The sequence below is a fragment of the Hydra vulgaris genome, chromosome 01, assembly GCF_038396675.1.
Source record: "Hydra vulgaris chromosome 01, alternate assembly HydraT2T_AEP".
NCBI classification, from domain to species: domain Eukaryota; kingdom Metazoa; phylum Cnidaria; class Hydrozoa; order Anthoathecata; family Hydridae; genus Hydra; species Hydra vulgaris.
The window spans coordinates 41,753,248-41,774,250 of NC_088920.1; the positions used below are offsets into that span (position 1 = coordinate 41,753,248).

At 28.8% G+C, this 21,003-nt stretch overlaps 1 protein-coding gene across 1 annotated transcript in view; it reads left to right on the plus strand.

The window, feature by feature from the left end:
* LOC101238951 (transmembrane protein 164) overlaps window positions 1-21,003 on the plus strand; it is a 43,928-nt gene that overhangs the window by 13,044 nt on the left and 9,881 nt on the right. The window contains exons 3-5 of the mRNA XM_065788195.1: window positions 3,114-3,180; window positions 9,916-9,997; window positions 10,427-10,527. Coding sequence (XP_065644267.1) covers window positions 3,114-3,180; window positions 9,916-9,997; window positions 10,427-10,527 — 250 coding nt within the window. The remainder of the gene's footprint in view (window positions 1-3,113; window positions 3,181-9,915; window positions 9,998-10,426; window positions 10,528-21,003) is intronic.

Consider the following 21,003-nt stretch of genomic DNA (forward strand, 5'->3'; position numbering starts at 1 on the left):
GTGAGTAGTTGTTCAATTGAGAAGCAGATATTTCAGTAAACCATGTCTCAGAAATAAAGATTAAATCATGCATGTTTATGTCACAAAGTGCAGATAATTTGTTCATTTTATCCGGATTAAGTTGCGTTAGTATAAAAACATTTTTAAAATGTATTTTTAGGGTTAGGTTTAGCAGATTTTATTTTTGTATTTAATGCATTTAAATAAATATTTGCAGGTAAACACTTTGTTTCATTGTGTTTTTGCAATTCTGGCTGCTTGTGCATCTCTCCATTTGATGAAAGGATGCTTTTTACGTCCATTGATTTCAACTTCCTGTGAGACATCAGTGCATCGCAATTTATCGCTGCGGATGACAAATCTAAAGGGCTTGTCAAGTTTTCCAAGCTTGTCAAGGTCAAAATTAGCTGCTTTTCTTTCTGAGTTTAATTTATTGAATTCACTTTGTTCTGCTGCTGTGCGGTCAGGACGTATAAATATATCCTTAAAATTGCCCAATGCTAATTGTTTTGCCGATGCTATAACGTCGTTTCTAATAGATACCGAATCAACTTCAATTATAAGAGGAGCAAGTTTACCAGAATTAAAGTTCTTTTTTTTTTTGAAACGTTCAACTCTAACTATATTGACTAATTTATTTAAGGATGCCATAACCTTTTTGAATTCCGCGGTGTCATCTTTAGTTATATCGCTTGGTTGAGTTTTTACAGATTCAGGTAGACCAAACACAACAATTCTCATCTCTCTATTAGTCACGTCCTTATTATGCTTATTGAGCGCGCTCACTACAGCTACGTTTGCTAATGTACCGGGTTTGCTGACTTGTTCAACTAATTTAGATAACAAAGGTTTTTCACTACTTTTGCTATCTTTCAGGGACTTTATTTCAATATCCTGCAAATCAATTCTATTAGTAAGTTCATCAATTCTGGCAGTAAGTGATTTAATTACATGAAGAGCTTGTTTAAGCTCTTCTTTGGCAATTTTATCAGCGTTTTCCAGAGCGTCTTTAAGCTGTTTTTGTGTTACCATTTTTAGCAATTACCAGTGGAAGCGATTTTAAGGTGTATGGATATATGATTTCTTTTAACTCGATAAATACTCTTTGATATAGTTTATATCCTTTAAGTTTCAATAAACTTTTTTTGAAAACTTTTTTTTTATTTTTTATTTTTTTTTTTTTTATAATATATTTTTTTGCGTAATAATATTATTTTTTCCGTGTTATAACAATTTATTTATAATTATAATAAAAAAAATTTTCTGGAAAAAAAAAAAAAAAAAATGTAACTACTTTTCCGGAAATATATATAATCACGGATTTATTATATAATATATTAAGTATGTTTTAAAATTGTCAAAAGCGCAAAATAGAATAAGATATACATAGATGTGAAAAACTAATGTTCAAAAAATGAATAAACAGATAGATTAAAAATCAGGTGCAATGCAACTATTGACGGTAAGTTTAAAACTACTAGAAAAGAAAATATTAAAAATAAAAATAACTTAAAAAGATTTTAAAACTTGTCAAAACTCTATAAAAATATAAGCGAACTGAAGCATAAATATTTGCTTATAAATATATTTTTTCTGAAGCATAAATATTCGCTTATAAATATATGTTTTGATTAAAATATATATAGGACTATATAGATGATAATTTTTATCTATTTTAAAATATACTACAGATATGAAACGAGTTCTTAATTTTTGTATATTTGAAATGCAAAAATTAAGAACTCATTTACCTTTTGACTGCGGGAAGCCACAATCATGGCTTTGCCATTGAAACGCAGCAAGCATTGGGTTTTAAAACTGTTCTTTAAAACTTTATTGCAAAAATATTGTGTTTGGTAAAATAAAAATGGTACCACTGAGTAGTGCATATTTTTTCTTTTTTTTGATATAATGTTAGTATATATTTTTCTGTGAAAATGAGTGATAATGAAGACACCTCAGTGTATAAAGAAAACTCTATTAGCGAAGAAAATTTAAGTAGTACTGATAAAAGTTTTTTTGATGAAGGCACAATTTTATTTATATAACAATTATATTATTAATATTAACTGGGTAAATATAGTTTATCATCTAATATCACATTACATGATCATAATCTAGTAAAAACTGGTGATGGGAAAAAAAATCTGTGTGTCTGGCCACAATACCTGAGTTTGCACACCCTGGCTGTGTCAATCTTGTGATGTAGGTCTGTGTCCTTCTTGCTTTTCTAAATATCATTTATTATTTATACAATGCTTAAGTATTTTGTTTATAAACTTTGTAAATGTTATAAAATGAAAATTGTTATACAAATTTCAAAATTGTTTTTTTTTCTTTCTGTTTTTTTTTTTTTTTTTATTTGAATTTTTCTAAACATCTTTTAATTTTATCAAGCAGCCAAAGGGTTAATAGGCTGTATTGTTGTATTTTCAAATACAGCAATCTAGCTTATTACTACCAAATAAAAATACAAATATGCATTTGACCCCAACCCCGAAGGTTATGTGCATCATTTAAATGTAGTTTATGAACAAGGTTGAATGTATCACTTTACATATGAACAAGTTTAAATGTATCACTTTACATAGATTTATATTTTAACTCATTTTTCATAGTTTTTATTATTCATCTACTATTAGTCTTTTGTTTGTATTTTATTATTATTATTTTTGTTTTTTTCTTTGATAAGTTTGTAACTATTTGTCATTTTTTAAAAAAAAATCTTTTTTTAGATTAGTACTTACAAATTTTGCATTACTATAAGTCGTAGAGTCCTGGGTTTTAAAAACAAAAATAGCCTTTAAACTGTGGTCCTACATTTTTTCTTTAGTGGATTCCATATATTAGTCTCAATATTGAAAATTTAGGGAAAATGTAAATAGAGATTTTAGGATTCTAACATAAGAATCTTTATACAGTGCTTGAAATCCCTCATAATATGATCTATATATTTTTTTTAATATATTATTTAAGATTTTTAATAATTTAGGATCTAGTATTTAAAATTAATATTGATAATTTAGGATCAACTATTATTATTATAGTTATATTATATTATAATACTCTATTAATAAATTCTTATATATAAGTAAAACAAACTTTAATTTCAGAGTGCACAATCATTTACTTTTTGGAGCCTTTCTTGCATTATTTTTTCCTGTTCTAAATACATTTGAGGTAAATTTTATTTGTAATAATAATGTGCAAAAATAAGTTATGTATTAATTTTTTTTTTTTAATATTAAATTCACCTTCCCAAGGCTTTAGAGTCCAGACTCCAGTATAGTCAAGGAGGCTACTAATTTTTTTCTCTTAACACCTAAACTTTGAAACACAAACATTGTTAAACAAGTAAACTGCATGTAGAAACAGGTTAAGTACAATACTAACAGAAGGGTAGAGTGGATTTAACCTGAAACCTCATATGGTGTATGTCACCCCTCATATGGTGTATATCACCCCTGAGCTAAGGTATTATAATTAGGGATGTGCCGAACCCGGTTTTTGGCCGAACACTGAGTCTGAACGTTCAGCCATGAAATTTTACCGAACACCGAACGGTTCGGCAACCGAACCTTTACTATTTTTGAAAAAAAGAAACAGTTTTGAAAAATTGTGTTATTAAACATTTAACATTTTATTGTGTTATTAAAAATTTGTTAAAACATTATGAAGAGTTTATAAATTTTGTTTGAAAAATTATTAAGTAACTTTGAAAAGTTAATTTATTATTGGATGATTGTTTGTGGTGTAAAGAAAATAAATGTTAACATTTTTATTTGTAGTGTAAATAAAAATGTTAACGATTTTTTTTGAAAAAATAATATAATTATTAAAGTTAGGTAATATAAATAAATGTATAACCTATAACGTATTGGATAAAATAACATAATATGTAACATGTTGGTTATATTTTAAGATATATTTACACAGTTTAAATTTAAAATGCTTTATTTTTGGTTGAACTTCTTTTTTATAATTTAGAAAAATATTTTAATCTTGTGAAAGTATAAAACAATGTCTTCCGAAAAAATGTCTTTTAAAAGTACTGTGTGGAACTTTGAAGTTTCTAAGAAAGACATTCGTTTTTCTATCTGCCTACTATGCAAAGCAATACTCTCTGAAGGTGGGAATTGTCCAAAGACATTTACCACTAGTGTAATTAGGTGCCATTTAAAAAAAAAGCACCTTGTGGAGTAGGTATTGGCTGAAAAAGAGTCCGATAAAAAGTTATTGAAACATCGACTGTTTCTACATCAAGTGATTCGGAAATAAAAAAACAATTAACATTAGTAGAGAGTATTAATAAAAAAAGGTTGTGGAATATTAATGACCATAGAGCAATCAAGATTCACAATCGCGTTGGAGAAATGATGGCATTGGATATTCAACCAAACACAGTTGTAGAAGGTCTTGGTTTTAGTAAACTTATTGAAGAGATATGCCCTAATTATCAAATACCCAGTTGGAGTTACTTTAGTGAAAATATTGTTCCACAAATATATGGTAATCTGTTTAGTTCAATCAAGAGTAATATATCTTCTGCCAGTTATATCTCCCTTACAACTGATATTTGGACAGCAAATAGTTTAAATGTTGCCTTCATAAGCATGACAGCACACTCCCAACAGAGAGCAATACTCAGAGTTATGCATTTTCCATAAAGTCACACAGGAAAAAATATAAGTGAGTATTTACATAAAGGTTTGATAAATTTTGAAATTCCACACACAAAAATTCACATTGTTTTACGAGATAATGCTGCCAATATGGTAGCTGGCGTTAGAGACAGTGGTTTTAAGTCAATTCTATGTTTTATACATACAATACAGTTATGTATACATAACTCAATTTTGTTGCAACAATCTGTGAAAGAAATTTTACTTTGTTGCAGATGTCTGGCAACATATTTTCACCATTCACCAACAGCAGCAGCAAAATTAGAAGCAATTCAGGAACAACTTAGTACAAGTAAGCATAGGTTAATACAAGATGTTACTACAAGATGGAATAGTTCTTACAATATGATTGAAAGCATGCTTGATCAAAGAGTTCTTTTGGCAACTTATACAGCTGATCATGCTACCCAATCAACATTAAGTTCATTTCAATGGGGCTTATTAGATAAAGTTTTTCATATTTTAAAATCATTTAAAACTTTAACCGTTAACCTCAGCAAACGTAAGGCATTTTTATCAGATGTTATTCCTTTGATTATGGCTCTTAAAGTATTTTTTAATCAAGCATTAGTTTGTGAAGCTTTTTTAAGTATAAATACTTTAGTTGAAGAATTGAAAGAGTCAGTAGACAAAAGACTGAGTATATTTTTACATGATAAGTATTTATGTCTTTCCGCTTTTTGTGACCCTAGATATAAATTAATGTATCAAAAAGAAGATGAGAAAGTAATAGAAAATTGGCTGAATGAGCAGATGCAAGAAATGCAGCCACATAATTTAGAACTTGAATCCTCTGATTCTGATTGTGAAAAACCCACAGTAAGTGAAGCAAATGAAGTGTTTGTGAAACCAGCAAATCCTAAATATAATGAATGTTTTTGGCTAGTTTCCAAACTGACAGCTATAAATGAATGTGATTCCAATTTTTCAATTACTAAAGATAGCAAAAGGTTTAAAAGATCACACTCTAATGTGCAAATGATCAACATGGAGATTGAAGAGTATTTAAAACTCCCTCTTATTATGGAAAAAGAAAGTCCTCTTTTATGGTGAAAAATTGTGGAAACTCTTTAAAAAGTTAAAAGAAATTAGCCCAAAGGTTTCTTTCAGCACCACCTTCTTCTGTTAAAAGTGAAAGACTTTTTAGTACAGGTGGCAACATTTATGAACCAAGTAGAAACAGACTATCACCAGAAAGTGGTGAAAAATTAATGTTTATACATTATAACTTAAGGGCAACAAGTGATGATTGATTTTCATGTTTTTGACATTTTATTTTTCTGAAATTATTGATTTGTAATTACATAATAGAATTTTACAATAATAACAAAATACTTAATTGGAGCGTTATTATGGAACTCCATAATAATGTTTTTCCCTAAGTTTGTTTCTTTCAAATATTTTTTATCAGTTAAATCAGTTGAGTAGCAAGCTTGTAAAAAACTTTCTCTGTTGAGAAATTTATTTATTTTACCACAGCAACAATAGGCATCAGGTTTAACAAACTTAAGTTCAATAAAATATCTTTTTTGTTTAAATTCCTATTTGTTATTTTAAGATTAACAAATGGTGATTTTATAATATTTTTTTGTGATGAACTAAAATAATACTCAATTGATGCAGGGGGTAGAGGGTATGCAGAGGGGGTATTTATTTTACAATTATTTTAGTTGAGTAATAGTTTTGGTAAATCTGTTATTCCATTTGGTCAGGTTAAGTTTATTCTGTATTGAAAATACATAATAAAATTTAAGCCAAAACTGTATTGAAATACATTTATAAAATCTTATGTCCTTCTATGTTCAATTGGTACGCTTTTTTTAATAAAAACTTTATCCATTTAAACCGTAATTATGGTACGAGTTAAATTTTATTTATATTTAGATAAATTTATGATGAATTCCAAATTTGCATTATTAGCCAAACATTTGCTAAGGTTCGGCCGAACCGAATGTTCGGCAAAACAGCCAAATGTTTGGTTTTGCCGAATGTTCGACGCATCACTAATTTTAATACTAATAGATGCTTTTTTAAATTTTAGAAATAATTTTTTTTATAATTGTCTTTTTTTAACCTACTTTTATTATTTGTCTTTACTTTGTATTTTTTTTATTACAATTGGTTGTTATAAGTTTTTTGTGATTATTATTATTATAAAAGCTTTTCAACAGTATGTTAATATTTTCATGCATTTTGACAGTAGTTTATACTTTAAAAAATGCTAATATTTTCATGCAATACATAAGCCAAGGTAACCAATTCAGTTAAAATTTTATCAAGAAAAAGTTTTTCTAAAGTATGTCAACTTGGTACTCAAAAAAAGCAAAATTATATAAAAACTTCAAAAATAATAATCAATTCACATAAAAAAACATGTTTAAAAAAATTATTTTAAAAAAACTTAATATTATTGACTTTTTTTATTTTCATCTTAGAAACAAAAGTTTTTAGGCGATTATATCTGAAAATTTTTTTATGTAAATTGGTTATTATTTTTAAAGTTTTTATATAATTTCGCTTCTTTTGAGTACCAGGTTGACATACTTAAGAAAAACTTTTTTTTTCAAAATATTAGGGACCTGTCAAATTTTTACGGGTCTTGAGGCACCCTTAAAAATATTTTTTATTCAAAAAAATTTTAAACCTAGTATTTTTGTATTATATAGAACACATTTAGTTAAGAGCAGCAGACTATTTTAAAAAAAGTTGTTTTTTGAACCACCCTTTTATATAAATATATATATATATATATATATATATATATATATATATATATATATATATATATATATATATATATATATATATATATATTAACAGACAAATAAATTTTTGCAAACCAATAAATTTTTATTGGTTTATAATACTAATAATAATAAGAAAAAAATATAATACAGATTATAATACCGTAAATAGTAAAAAAATAAAAATAAAATATAAGTAAATTAAAAAACAACAACAACATCAAAAAAACTAGATAGACAAATTTATATTATAATGAACAGTTTGTTCATTTAAAGATGGGTTTTTCCATTTAATATGGAGTGCTTCTTTAATTTTCAATTTGTTTATGAAGCAGTATCCAAAATTTTAAAACAATTATGGTTACTTAGATTTTTACAACTAAGAGATGAAATTAAATGCTTATAAGCATTAGATTGTTTATCACTTGTAAGATGCTCATGAATCCATGTTGTTAAGTGTCTGGAGGTTTCTCCAATATAACTGGCATTACATCCAGCACAAGAAAATTTTTAAACAACATTGGATTCGAGCAGCTTAGGAAGTGGATCTTTTATACATAAACTGTTTTGTAATTTGTTGGTAGTGAAAATTAAATTAATTATAACATCTTTACAATATTTTTTAATGATTTTATTAACTTTAGATTTAGTAAAATTTGAGTAATATCCTATAAATGGAAGCTTATAATATCTTATATTATGGTTATCAATACTATTTATCACGGATGGATTTAACTTTTTATCAACAAATTTTAATTTCAGTGTCAATTATTTTAGGTGGATATTGGTTATTTTTTAAAACATTAGATAGATTTTTTTTGTCCTTATCAATCCTAGCCATGTGTTGTTGATTTTATACATCCTATCAATTAAACAACGTATGAGACTAATTTTATAACAATAGGGAACAAAACTGGAAAATTTTTGTAATAGACCAGTATATATTTTTTTTGTAATAAACTGATGTGGAAAGCGAAACAGACTTATTGATAAGAACATCTGAAAATGCAATTTGATTTTCTTGTTCTTTTTTCATCGTAAATTTTAATAAACTTAAAAATTTATGTCTTATCAGATTATCTTTTTTTACCTTTAATGGAAATTAAATATACAATCCATTGCAAAGTTAGTAGTAACTTTACTAGATGCTAACTAGAAGTTAGCATCTAGTAAATTTGCCTCTCATTATTGTGCTTACAAATTTTTTACACCAGATTTCATTCTACTTTATAGTTCTCTTATTTGCCCTTGTATGTAATATTGTTGCCACGTTTTAGTTGGTTCTTCTAATGGTGGCCTTTCTCTTCTAGACAAGCTCTAAAAAAAGTATTGTAAAAGGTAAGGTAAATGTAGGTTTACCCTTCCAAGTTTAAGTCTTATATACAGTTTTTTAAGTCTTCTTTTTTTTTACTCTTTAAATCTTTTTTTTTATGTAACTTCCAACATAAATATTTCCTTTGTTGTTTGCTTGTTGGGAGTGAATTATTTAAAAAAAAAATCTGTTGTTATGAACCAATTGTTTTGAACCAGATGTTATGAAGTTAGTAATTCAAAAATTTGTGAGACAATGTAATAATCCAACTAGTTGTTTTAAAAATTTTATTTAAATGGCTTTCAAGTATATACATTAACACAGTAGTACTGTGTCAGCACCCTTCTAAAATGTTAAAATGAATATATCTTTCTCAATGAATATCACTTTCTCAAGAGGGTGTTATGTACCCTGTTTAGGTATTCTACATGTAATATCACCCCTGTAGAAGTGCAAAAAAACATTTTGTAATATCATTCTTGTTGTTGTTGACATTTAACTCTTGTTTTAACACAACTTTATAACAACTATATAATAACATAACAACTGTTATGTTGTCATAACAACTGTTATAACACATAACACCACCCTCTTATGACATATAACACCACCCTATTATAACACATAATACCACCCTGTTATGTTCATGAAGTTGCACATTTTGTGTTTGACTGAAAAGACTTTTTTAGTTAAAAGTTTATACAGTTTTTTTTGTGTATATAAAAATATTTTTTTTTTATATACTACTTCTAAAGTATTTATATTCTAAAGTATTCTATTTGAAAAATTATTAGTATTATTTTCCTTCATTTTTTTGCTGTTTTTCACAAAACTAAAACGAATTTTTTATTTCGAGACCTGATAAGTTTTGAAGTTTATCGTCTGGTTGATTGTTTTTTTAAATTTTGTGAAATTTTATAACACTGTAAAAATTTAACTATAATGATAGAAATAATTATGATTGATCATCATAACAATCAGATCATACTCAGTTGATTGCCATAACAATTGAATCATACTCAGTTGATCATAATATGAAATCAAGTTGATCATATTATGAACTCATACTCAGTTGATTATAATATGAAACCAATAGTTTGATTTAGTATGATCTGATTCCTATGATGATCAACTAAGTATTATTGATCAAATATAATTTTTTTTTTACTTTTTGTAGAGCATTGGTGAACAAGTCATGTATTGGTTGCAACATTTATTGATTGCAATTGTTGTTCCTCCTTACCTTATGTTTGTTGGAGGTAATACTAGAATTGTCTTTATTGATAAAAACTACAAATAGCAGATTTTTTGTATGGTGTGTAACTTGAAACTATAGTTATATTATATCATAGTTCTAACTTGTTTCAAGTACAAGTCAATACAATGTTTATAAATGTTATAACATTTTTTTTAATAGTTACTGTATTTAAAGAGTTCTTGGGGTAGACACAGTAATCATAGGCTATAATAATTACCCAACTTATATTAATTAGCTTTATATTAACTGTTAAAGATATTTGTAGATAAAAGTTTAAAATATTGTGATGCAAATTTACTTTCTTTTAGTCTAGCATAGAGCTGAAGGATGTTTTTTTTTTAAATTAGATTCTAAAAAGTTAAAAATAATGTTACTTATTTTTGAAATTTGGTTATAAAAATTTGGTTGAAAATATTTTTTTTTACAACAGGTGCGTATAGTTGTGAACCTTTGACAGATTTAGCTTGGCCTTTTTTGGGAGTTCTTATCTTCTTTTTTTACATGATGTACTTCCTTCAATCTATTGCATTGGTAAGCATCTAATCAGTATTTTGTTTGTTAGAGGGACGTATCATTTTTTTTTTAATCTTAGATGGTCTTACCATTTTTTTTTTAATCTTAGAGGATTGTACCATTTTTTTTTAAATCTTAGAGGGTCGTACCATTTTTTTTAATCTTAGAGGGTCATACCATTTTATTTTAATCTTAGAGGGTTGTACCATTTTTTTTTAAATCTTAGAGAGTCGTACCATTTTTATTTTAAATCTTAGAGGGCCGTACCATACCTATGTATTTCAAGGGTGATGTCACATTTCAATAACAGTTTTTTAAATCGTTTTTTTATTAAATTTGTTTTTAAATGTTTTAATTGGCTAAAATTATTAATAAACTGTATTAATAATTTTAGCCAATTTATTAATTCATGTTAATCCACTGTAGATTTATCTACAGTGGATCAATATGAAAGTTGGTACTTTATAAATTTAATAAAGAATTTAATGAAGTTAATTTAATGCTTAAGTTTTTATAGAATAATTGGTGATTAAGGGAGGTTGATTTTGTACTTTAAAAAAATTTTTTTTTGCTGTGCCCTCAGATAGTTAGGAAATTGCATCACAAAATTGGAACCATCATTCTTTTTTTTTCTACACAAAATATTTTACAAACGATTAGAAAAGTTCAGTAAAAATGTCAGTTTAAGTAAAGATTTTAAAACTATTGAAGGATGCAAATGAAGAATGTTTTTCTAAAAAGCGCCAAGTCACATTTTCATTGTTTTGAGTATTTTGCCACCTTTCATACACTTTTTTTTGTTTTTTTTGTTAATTCACCTCCCCAAGGCCAAGAAGGCCATTACAGATGAGGAGGCTACTTAATTGTGGTTATAACCCTCTCTCAACTCTACACACTAAAAAAAAAAGGTAGAAATTTCTACCTTAGGGTAGGATATATGATATACCCTTAGAAAGATATAATTTTCTACCTTTTAAGGTAGAAAATTATATTAAAAACAATTATTTGTCATACATTTTTCTAACTTAAAGGTATAATTTTCTACCTTATAAGGTAGAAAATTATACCTTACTAAGGGTATATCACATATCCTACCTTAACTAAAAATTTCTACCTTTAATTTTTAGTGTGTATAACTCCAAAACACAAACCTTGACAAACAAGGCCGCTGTGCGGAGAAACAAGTTGACATTTGATAAAAAATTGCATGATTATTTCAAACTACCTTCTATTCCAACATTGACATGCATTACTTCAAAAGTATCAAAATCTGATGATAATTTAAAAAAAAAAAGTTTTTGATAATTTAAGTGATGAGTGGTGTAGTTACCGTAACAGTATTTTATTTTTTACCTGATATAAAACTTGTTTTTATTTCATTGTTTAGGCAATTTAACGAATTGAAACTATAAAATAGAGTTTATTATTAAAAATACAAAAAGATTTATAAATTGTTTTTATAAATTGTATAAATTTTTACGTCGTTTAGTGCATTTTATAACGAGTGACATTAAATAAAACATATTGTGTTTTAAAACAAATAATATTCATCATATTGATTTTTGAAATATTGACTCCCACATTTTTTCTAAGTTTTGCGTGTCGTGGCCTGTTACTTGAGTGCCGTGAGAAAAACAAAAAAGACTAATTATCAAATAATTTTTGAATATCAATAATTTTGTAATGATAAATAAAGATGATGAACAATTTTTTTATTCATATCAACATAATTAGATTTGTTTTTATTTTCAATAAAGAATTTGAATGTTGAAAAAACTCAATTCTTAAAAAAATGTACTTTGCGTCTTTTAGAAAAACGCTTTTCAATTAGGAAAAGAGTGATTTAATAACTTCCCAGTTTTTTTATGAGAACCAGATTTATTTCAGCTTTTTCCTCATTAAAAATAAACAAAAGTTTACAACTAACACTAAAATTACGCTAAGAAACTGCTAAACATACTTATATCAAAAGACGTTGATTTTTTTCTTTAAAATTAGAAAACTGTTATTTCACTTTTTACTTCAATTTTAGTTTATGCCTTTTAACTACTATTTTTAATTATAAAGAATTTCAATTTGCTAAATGTACCATATGCAATATAATACAGAACAACAGCAACCAATGATAGGAGAAGACAGGAAAATTTGATCCCCAACAGTTAAACGTAAAACCTTGAAGATTATCTGAACAAAGTTAGATTGATAGCTCAATTAAAATTGTTACCCTTATCTTATTTTTCTTTCATATTTAACATTATAAAAATGAAGCACACAATGCACTTAATTTTTCATTCGAATTTAACACACAACACCCATATTTTCTCTGCTCCACCGCACAGTGATCATGAATAGCTTTAAATTAGGCCAAAATTAATTTTTTTAAAAAATATTTATTCAAAAATTTTGAAAATTTGCTCTATGATGTAAAATTGGTTGACAAAGAAAGACTAAAAACCTTTAAAATAGGGTCAAATATATATATAAAAAATTTTTTTTTTGTAAAATAAATGTGATTAAAAAGTAAATTTTGAAGTAATTCATTTCTATCAATCAAATTTCTGTCCTTAATAACTAAATAAATTTGATGTTTAGTAAATTTTATATTCATTTTAAACAAAAGTAAAAGAAAAATAACATTACCATGTATGCATGCATATATATATATATATATATATATATATACTAGCTGGAGTTACCCGGCGTTGCCCGGGCCAATATTTAAAAGTAAATGAACATCTGGAACTTTGTTATACTAATTTTGGGCTATGCACAGTAAGATCGTGCAATATTTTTTAGTGTTGCACAATAATCCCACAAAATGTGACCCTGTTGGTTGAAGCTATGAAATAACTGAAAGACATTAAGGAAGAAAAAGACATTTTGTTTATTTTCCACTTAAAAACAACAAATTAAGAATTTCCAAAAGAACATTTACTCAAATTTTTCAATTAAATTGTTCTCTCACTGGAAAAAAAAAGTTGAACATGTTACAAAAGTTAAATCATGGGTAATTTCTTCACATTGGATTGTTATTGTTTTAATAGGACTTCTTTAAAGAGGATTTCTTTCACTGAAGAGCCTTCTGATAGACAATGTTCTTGGTTTTTTCTTCTGGAGTCAAAATGAAAAGATTTCGTGGAGATCCAACTCTGGAGCATGCAACATAGAGATGGCCGTGAGAAAAGCAGGGCTGTTCCAAATTGATGCCAGCCACTTTGAGTGACTGTCCCTGCGCTTTGTTAATGGTCATGGCAAAAGCCAGCCTGACTGGAAACTGGAGGCGCTTGAAACTGAATGGGAGGTCATTGGGAATCATTGGAATCCTTGGAATGAAGACATTCTCACCTTTGCCACATCCAGTCAGTATAGTTGCTTCAATCAAGTTTGAAAGGATACCTTTGATGATGAGTCGAGTTCCATTGCAGAGCTTGGGACTGTCGAGGTTGCGAAGGAGAATGATTGGTGCTCCAACTTTCAGGTGAAGAATGTGAGGAGGACATCCAGATGGTTCTAAAGAGTTCAAAAATTCTGTTGGATAGTTGACAGCTTCACTGGGGTCCATAACCATGTCAATGGAGTTGAAGGACTTTTCATTGCCTGGGAGCATTTTCTGGATCTGCATATTAATCTTGGTGACAGACTCATTTTTGGGAGCCAGAATAGCTCTCTCACAGATCCAGTCATGTTTGGTGAAACTCTGCTGGATGTTGGGAAACACCTTGACAATGAGTTCCTCTGCAGAATCCACCTGTGTGCAAAAGTTGGCAGGGAATTTAATGAGCCCTGTCTGCACATCAACTGGTGCCTCACCATTGCCCAAGGCAAGGAGCTGATTAGAAATGGCTCCTGCTGACAGATCACCAGACAACTTTGCCCTCATGTTTGTTGTCAAATGAAGTGTTCTGACACTCCTCCACAGGTAGGAAGCTTTTAGGTTTTGCCAAATTGCACGGCTGAGGCTGCAGAGCCACACTGGATCCCATTTTTGGGCCCCCCCCCTGACCCCGGGGGTCGGGGTACGGGGTCAAAACCCAGCTAAGAACCTTCTCCCCCTCGAAGACTACCCCCATGCCAAATCTCATCGAGATCGGTCCGGCAGTTTGGATTTCTATAGAGAACAAACAAACAAACAAACACACACACAAACACACATTGCCTTTTATATATACCTAGCTGGAGTTACCCGGTGTTGCCCGGGCCAATATTTAAACTGGCTTACCTGATATCTGTACACAAAAATGGGCCCAAAAAATGGTCTTCCCTGACCCCGGGGTCAGGGAGGCCCTTTTTGGGCCCCCCTGACCCCGGGGGTCGGGGAGGCCCTTTTTGGGCCCCCCTGACCCCGGGGGTCGGGGTACGGGGTCAAAACCCAGCTAAGAACCTTCTCCCCCTCAAGGACTACCCCCATGCCAAATTTCATCGAGATCGGTCCGGCGGTTTGGATTTCTATAGAGAACAAACAAACAAACAAACACACACACACACATTGCCCTTTATATATATAGTAGATATATATATATATATATATATATATATATATATATATATATATATATATATATATATATATATATATATATATATATATATATATATATATATATATATATATATATATATATATATATATATATATATATATACGCACTACTGTACATAATTATTCAAATCGTCATACTTTTCAATATAAGATATCAAAGTTTTACTTATTATTGGGAGAAAAACTGAAAACAAAATCTGCCTAAATTATATGTTATCTTCCTATTTATTAGGTTTATAAAAAAATTAATATTAAGTCCCATTAGATTAGTTTATAATTTACTTGTCTATTAATCACTCTTAGCAACAATAATCGCCATACATATTCTTGGCATTCTACTTACTGACTTATCCAATTCGTCGAAATCAATTTTATGCTACTAACTAATAACTTCTAAATCCTTTGCATCATTAGTTTTGACATTACTTATAATTCCTCCCATAAAAATCATAGATTTATATAGGAGAGATCTTGTGATTGGGGAGGCTAAATCAATTTTATTCAATATTTGATCATTCAAATATTGAATAAATATTCGAACTCAGTCAAATAATTTATACAATTTTCTGAAGAATATGTTTTGGATTTAAACTTTAAGTCATATTCTTCTAAAAAAATAAATGGCTCTCCATTAACCCAACTTTCAAAAAATATAGCATGACTTTTTAAGTGTCCGAGTAAACGACTTTCGTCATTACTCCCTCTATTTTTACTGTCACCTGTGGCATTCCAACCAAATCAACCCCACACCTTAGCACTACATCCACAGTCAATAATACACACTATTTTAGCATACAGTCAACAATTTTTTTTTTCAGAAAAACAATCTTCTCTTTAAATCAAAGATTTAAAACTTCGATACTTAGGTCCATATTTACAGTTATTGATGGTCTATTCTTTATGTAGTTTTGTCCATTTTAGCATTTTTACTATTCTTATGATTTTTATCAAAACATTTTAATCAAAATACTTTCATATTTTTTTAAATTATAGATATGATCCAACAATAGTACCAAACAAAATAATAAATTTTTACGAAATATAAGAATTGAAACTTAATATAACAAGTGTGAACTTTTTAATTATTAGAATTATAATTTTTTATAATACTATGCATTATAAAATAGGGAATGTTGAGAAAGTTAGAAACAATAAATATTTATGCATCATAATCTTTTTTAGAATTAAACTTACTCCTTGTCATACGACTTTTTTTTCATGCTTAACTATGGCTATTCTGTAAAGAATAAGCTTTTTTTGAAACTTAAGAAACGAGCTTTACATCACGCTCAACACACTGACTGTGTATTGGAAAGTTCCAGCCAAGCACACTAAGATCTGGTTTGCATTCAATTATATTAAGTTCCTGACGAAATAATCTCTTAGTAGCAGGAGAATTATAGATTAGTTGATAATCAAAAACCAGTTCTTTCCATGTATCAAACTCTTTTATTGAAATTTTCTATGTTTAAAATTTTCTTAACTCTAATGTATCCATAGGTTTTATCCACCAGGGCAGTTGGAGGATTGTTTCGACATTTTAATATCAGTCTAATTGCTCTAGTTCGTTCATCTTTTAAATCGTCTACAAGGATAGATAAAAGAAAGTTTTCTGGGAGAAGACAATAAGCATTTCTTAAAACAACAGATAGTATAATGTGTAGCATAGATTTGTTAAATGTTTTTATTCTTTTCAATGTTGTGTTAAAAATTCTTGACCATTCAGTAAAGTTTTTAGATTTCTTCATTTCGAACCAAGACTAAAATTTGTATCACTAATTTCAGCCAACTGGCATAATTTACTGGACAAACTTTGTAATTAACATATATTGGATTTATAGCACCTAAATTTACATAGATATTTTTCCGTTTTGACAATAAATAACGTACCGTTTGTGTTCTAAAAATAGAACTACTTAATGTGATTATGTGATTGATATTTGGACAAACAACTTGATAAACATGAAGAGCAAAAGTCCTACAAAGTACTGTTCTTGGGGAATTTGTAGATCATATTTTAGATATAGTGATAGATTACCTCCAGGTTTCCTAAATCTGGAATTATTTAAGAAATAATGACAGATTGGCAAAAACAAATGAAAACTTGAAAATTAAAATTACGGCTTCATATGTTTGAAAGAAAAGATTTTAACAACATTGCTTTAACAAAATATTGATGCCTAAAGATAAAAAAAAGAGTCGTATATAGGCATTATTTGCTTTTGTTGGTCCAGCAAAATATTATTTAAATTACTAGAATTCCACAACCAAAGATATTACACAAAAGAAACCTAACTAATTATAGCTCTGTTTTACCTTTAAAAGTTGTAAATTTGATGCTGATGCAAAAATTGAGAACATTTTCTGTTTTGTTTAGCAAATTATAACCCTGCATAGTTATATTTTAAACACAGCAAAAAACTATAAAATTAGTTTTTTAAGGATCTTTTTAAAATATCTAGTAGAACAGAAAGAAGGAAATAATAAATTCTAGACTAGAATTTGCCTTGATCTTCAGGCTGTTTTGACCTTTCTTATATAAAATGGTGTATAACAGAACTTCAATGAAAAAAATAATTTATATTGCTATAAGGACCCTAAAATTAAAGAGAGATTTAAATTTTACTCCCTCAGGTATTGAATACTGTACTAATCTATTTTTATTTGTTTCATATTGGTGTAAAAAGGCTGACACTCTTTAAATTTAAACAAATAAAAAATTTTGAGTACATTATTACCAAGTTGAGATCCCCTCTAAAATATAACATTAAAAATAAAATGAATAAAAAGTTATATATATATATATATATATATATATATATATATATATATATATATATATATATATATATATATATATATATATATATATATATATATATATATATATATATATATATATATATATATATATATATATATATATATATATATATATATATAGTATTGGACAAAACATTTGCAACCAACTTCGAACAATGCTAAAAAGTGTTCCTAAATTTACATGTCTTAAAAACAAAACGAACTATACTACCACAGCAAACAGTTCAGGAGTCTGGAGTCATAGCATGCCATGACATGAGCAATCAGCTGACAGGTGACAGCACACAGGCAGAATTTCGTTGACAAGTGCCATTTTGCAGCGGACAAAACAAGTGCAACTTTTTTGGTTTGTTTCATTTTCTTGAGTCTGGTCCGTGTCAACGTCACGGAAGTTTTTTAATAATTAAAGGAAGTTTTCAGAAGTTTCCAGAAGCATGCAGAAGCTTCCAGAAGTTTCCAGAAGAAGCATCTGGAAGCATCCAGTAGCATCCAGAAATATCCAGAAACATTCAGAAGCATCCTGACGCATCCAGAAGCTTCCAGACGCATCCAGAAGCATCGAAAAGAAGCATCTAGAATCTTCCAGAACAGGTTCACACAGGTTCATTTTACTATATAAGAGACATGTAAATCAACATGTAATTCAGTCAGTATATGGAAGTCAATCAGTCAGTATTATCAAGACAGTTTATCGAAGTGAGTTTTATCAAAGTGTTTTATCGAAGAACATCAATACAAGAAATGAAATACAACAAGTGTTTCATTACATCAATACAGTCCACATCCAACCAAGACGTTGTGTTCCACAGAGCATTATTGTATCATCACAAGGTAAATGTAACACGGTAAGCCTTGAGAAGCGTGATTATTTATTTTTATTATTTTTATGACTTCAAGTGCAAAAATGGCTCCCGACAGTCTTGGATTGGAACTAAGAAAGAAAATTATTGGCGATTACGTAAGTGGAATGTCACAAAAAAGTATTTGTGATTAATATCGCGTGAAAAAATGGACCGTATCAAGACTATGTTCAAAATATCGTTCTACGGGGAAGTTGGCAACAGATATCAAAGGTGGAAGACCGCGTTCCACCACTTCTAGAAAGGATTCTATGATCGTCAGATCCGTCAAGAAGTACCCCTGGATATCATCAGTCGAGATACAAAAGCAATTAGAGCTGCCTGTATCGGACCGAACAATCAGACGACGTGCTGTTGAAGCCAGATTGTTTTCTCGGCGCCCTGCAAAGAAACCGCTGATTTCACTAAAAAACCAGAAGAAAAGACTCCTGTTTGCTACATCTCATATTGACTGGAATGTGCAGAAATGGCGAACTGTCCTGTTTAGTGATGAATCGAAGTTCAACATCATTGGGAGCGATGGCATTTGCCGTACACGTCGACCGGCCGGAAAACGCCTCGATTTACGTTACTGGCATAAGACCGCGAAGCATGGTGGAGGCAATGTAATGGTCTGGAGGTGTTTTTCTGCTAACGGTCTAGGTCCAATACATCGAAACGATGGAATAATGGACCGTTTCATGTATAAAAATATCCTGAAAGATGTTATGTTACCTCATGCTTAATGGAATATGCCAATAAAACGGGTTTTTCAGCAAGACAACGATCTGAAACACACTGCAAAAGTAGTCAAGCAGTGGTTTTAAGACAACCACCTATCGGTGATGGATTGGCCGCCTCAATCTCCGGATCTCAACCCTATCGAGATCCTGTGGGAGATCGTCAACCGCAGAATTGATCGTGAAGGTGTTCGTAATAAGGATAACTGTTTGAATAAATCCAAAAGGCATGGGCAGCGATTCCACAAAGTTTCATTGATCACCTGATCGAATCTATGCCTCGAGGTTGCAAGGCTGTGATCGACAACAAAGGATTCGCCACGAAATATTGATAGCAAAATAGAGCTTGGTCAACATTTTGTCGAGTTGCACTTGTTTTGTCCAGAAGGAAATCAACTTTTTTTAATACTTTTGATTAATTTATTAATTTTCGTGTGCAAATAATGAACTTTGTGATGAATAAAACTTGAAGAACTTTGTCTCTAAACAGTTACATAGTTATTTCTCTAAATTGAAAAAATGCAGCACTTTTATATAAAGAAACTAATTTTTTCTCATTTTACACTCTTTTATCTATAAAGATTTTTCTGAAAAGTCTTTGTAAATATAACACAATGTAAAGTAAAAAAAACTTGATAAGTGATTTTCTACTAATTTATATTTATATATATATATAATATTTGTAAAGAATTTTAAACATCTGAAACTTTAGATGTTAGGAAAAAAAAACACGTTAGTCTTAAGCTAATAATGTAGTTATTCAGATACGTAGCCATGAAAATAATTGTTTTGACAATATTATAGGGCTGCCTATTTGATCAGTAAAAAATCTTTCAGAAGAAAAGCAACTTTCTTTTCAGAAGTTGATGGCATATCAATTACGTAACCATTTAACAAAATATAAAAAGTAAAAATGCTATGCGTGTACTACCAAGACAATTTGCAAACCAGTTGAATCTTGCTGTTTTAACAGTTTTCTTAGTTGCATATTGCTGTTTTAATTACTAATAATTTTAATTGTGCCTGTTATGTCCAATGGCTTATCATTTTTCATTAAATGGTAGACATGTGTAGGTAAATAATAAATACAGAAGAATCAATTCCATTTATAGTATTCGAAGTTAAAATAATATTGTCTTGAATATTTTTTTAATGCAACAGTTATCAAAAATTTCTGTCCTTTCTTAAGAAGGCTTAGTTTTATTAGTTGCAGTTAGTTTTTCTTAAATCTTTTTTCACCTTTTTTTGTCCATGACACTCAATACATCATTTTATCTCGTCGACATTAAATTCCAAAAAAACATTTTAAAAACCATTTTTTCCAACAAGGAAAGAGGATCATTTTTTCCTCGTTTAAATTTCTTTCCAATGCCAATATAAACTTATATCACGGTCATAAGTTTTATAAGAAATACACTTCATAGAGCAGCTATACTTATAAAAATGATTTGTTTGTCCGAATATCAATCCCAGAATTCTAGTTAGTAAAATTTCGTGACGTCGACCAAACGTACGCTATTAAAATTAGAGTTTTAAAATTAGAGTATATGAA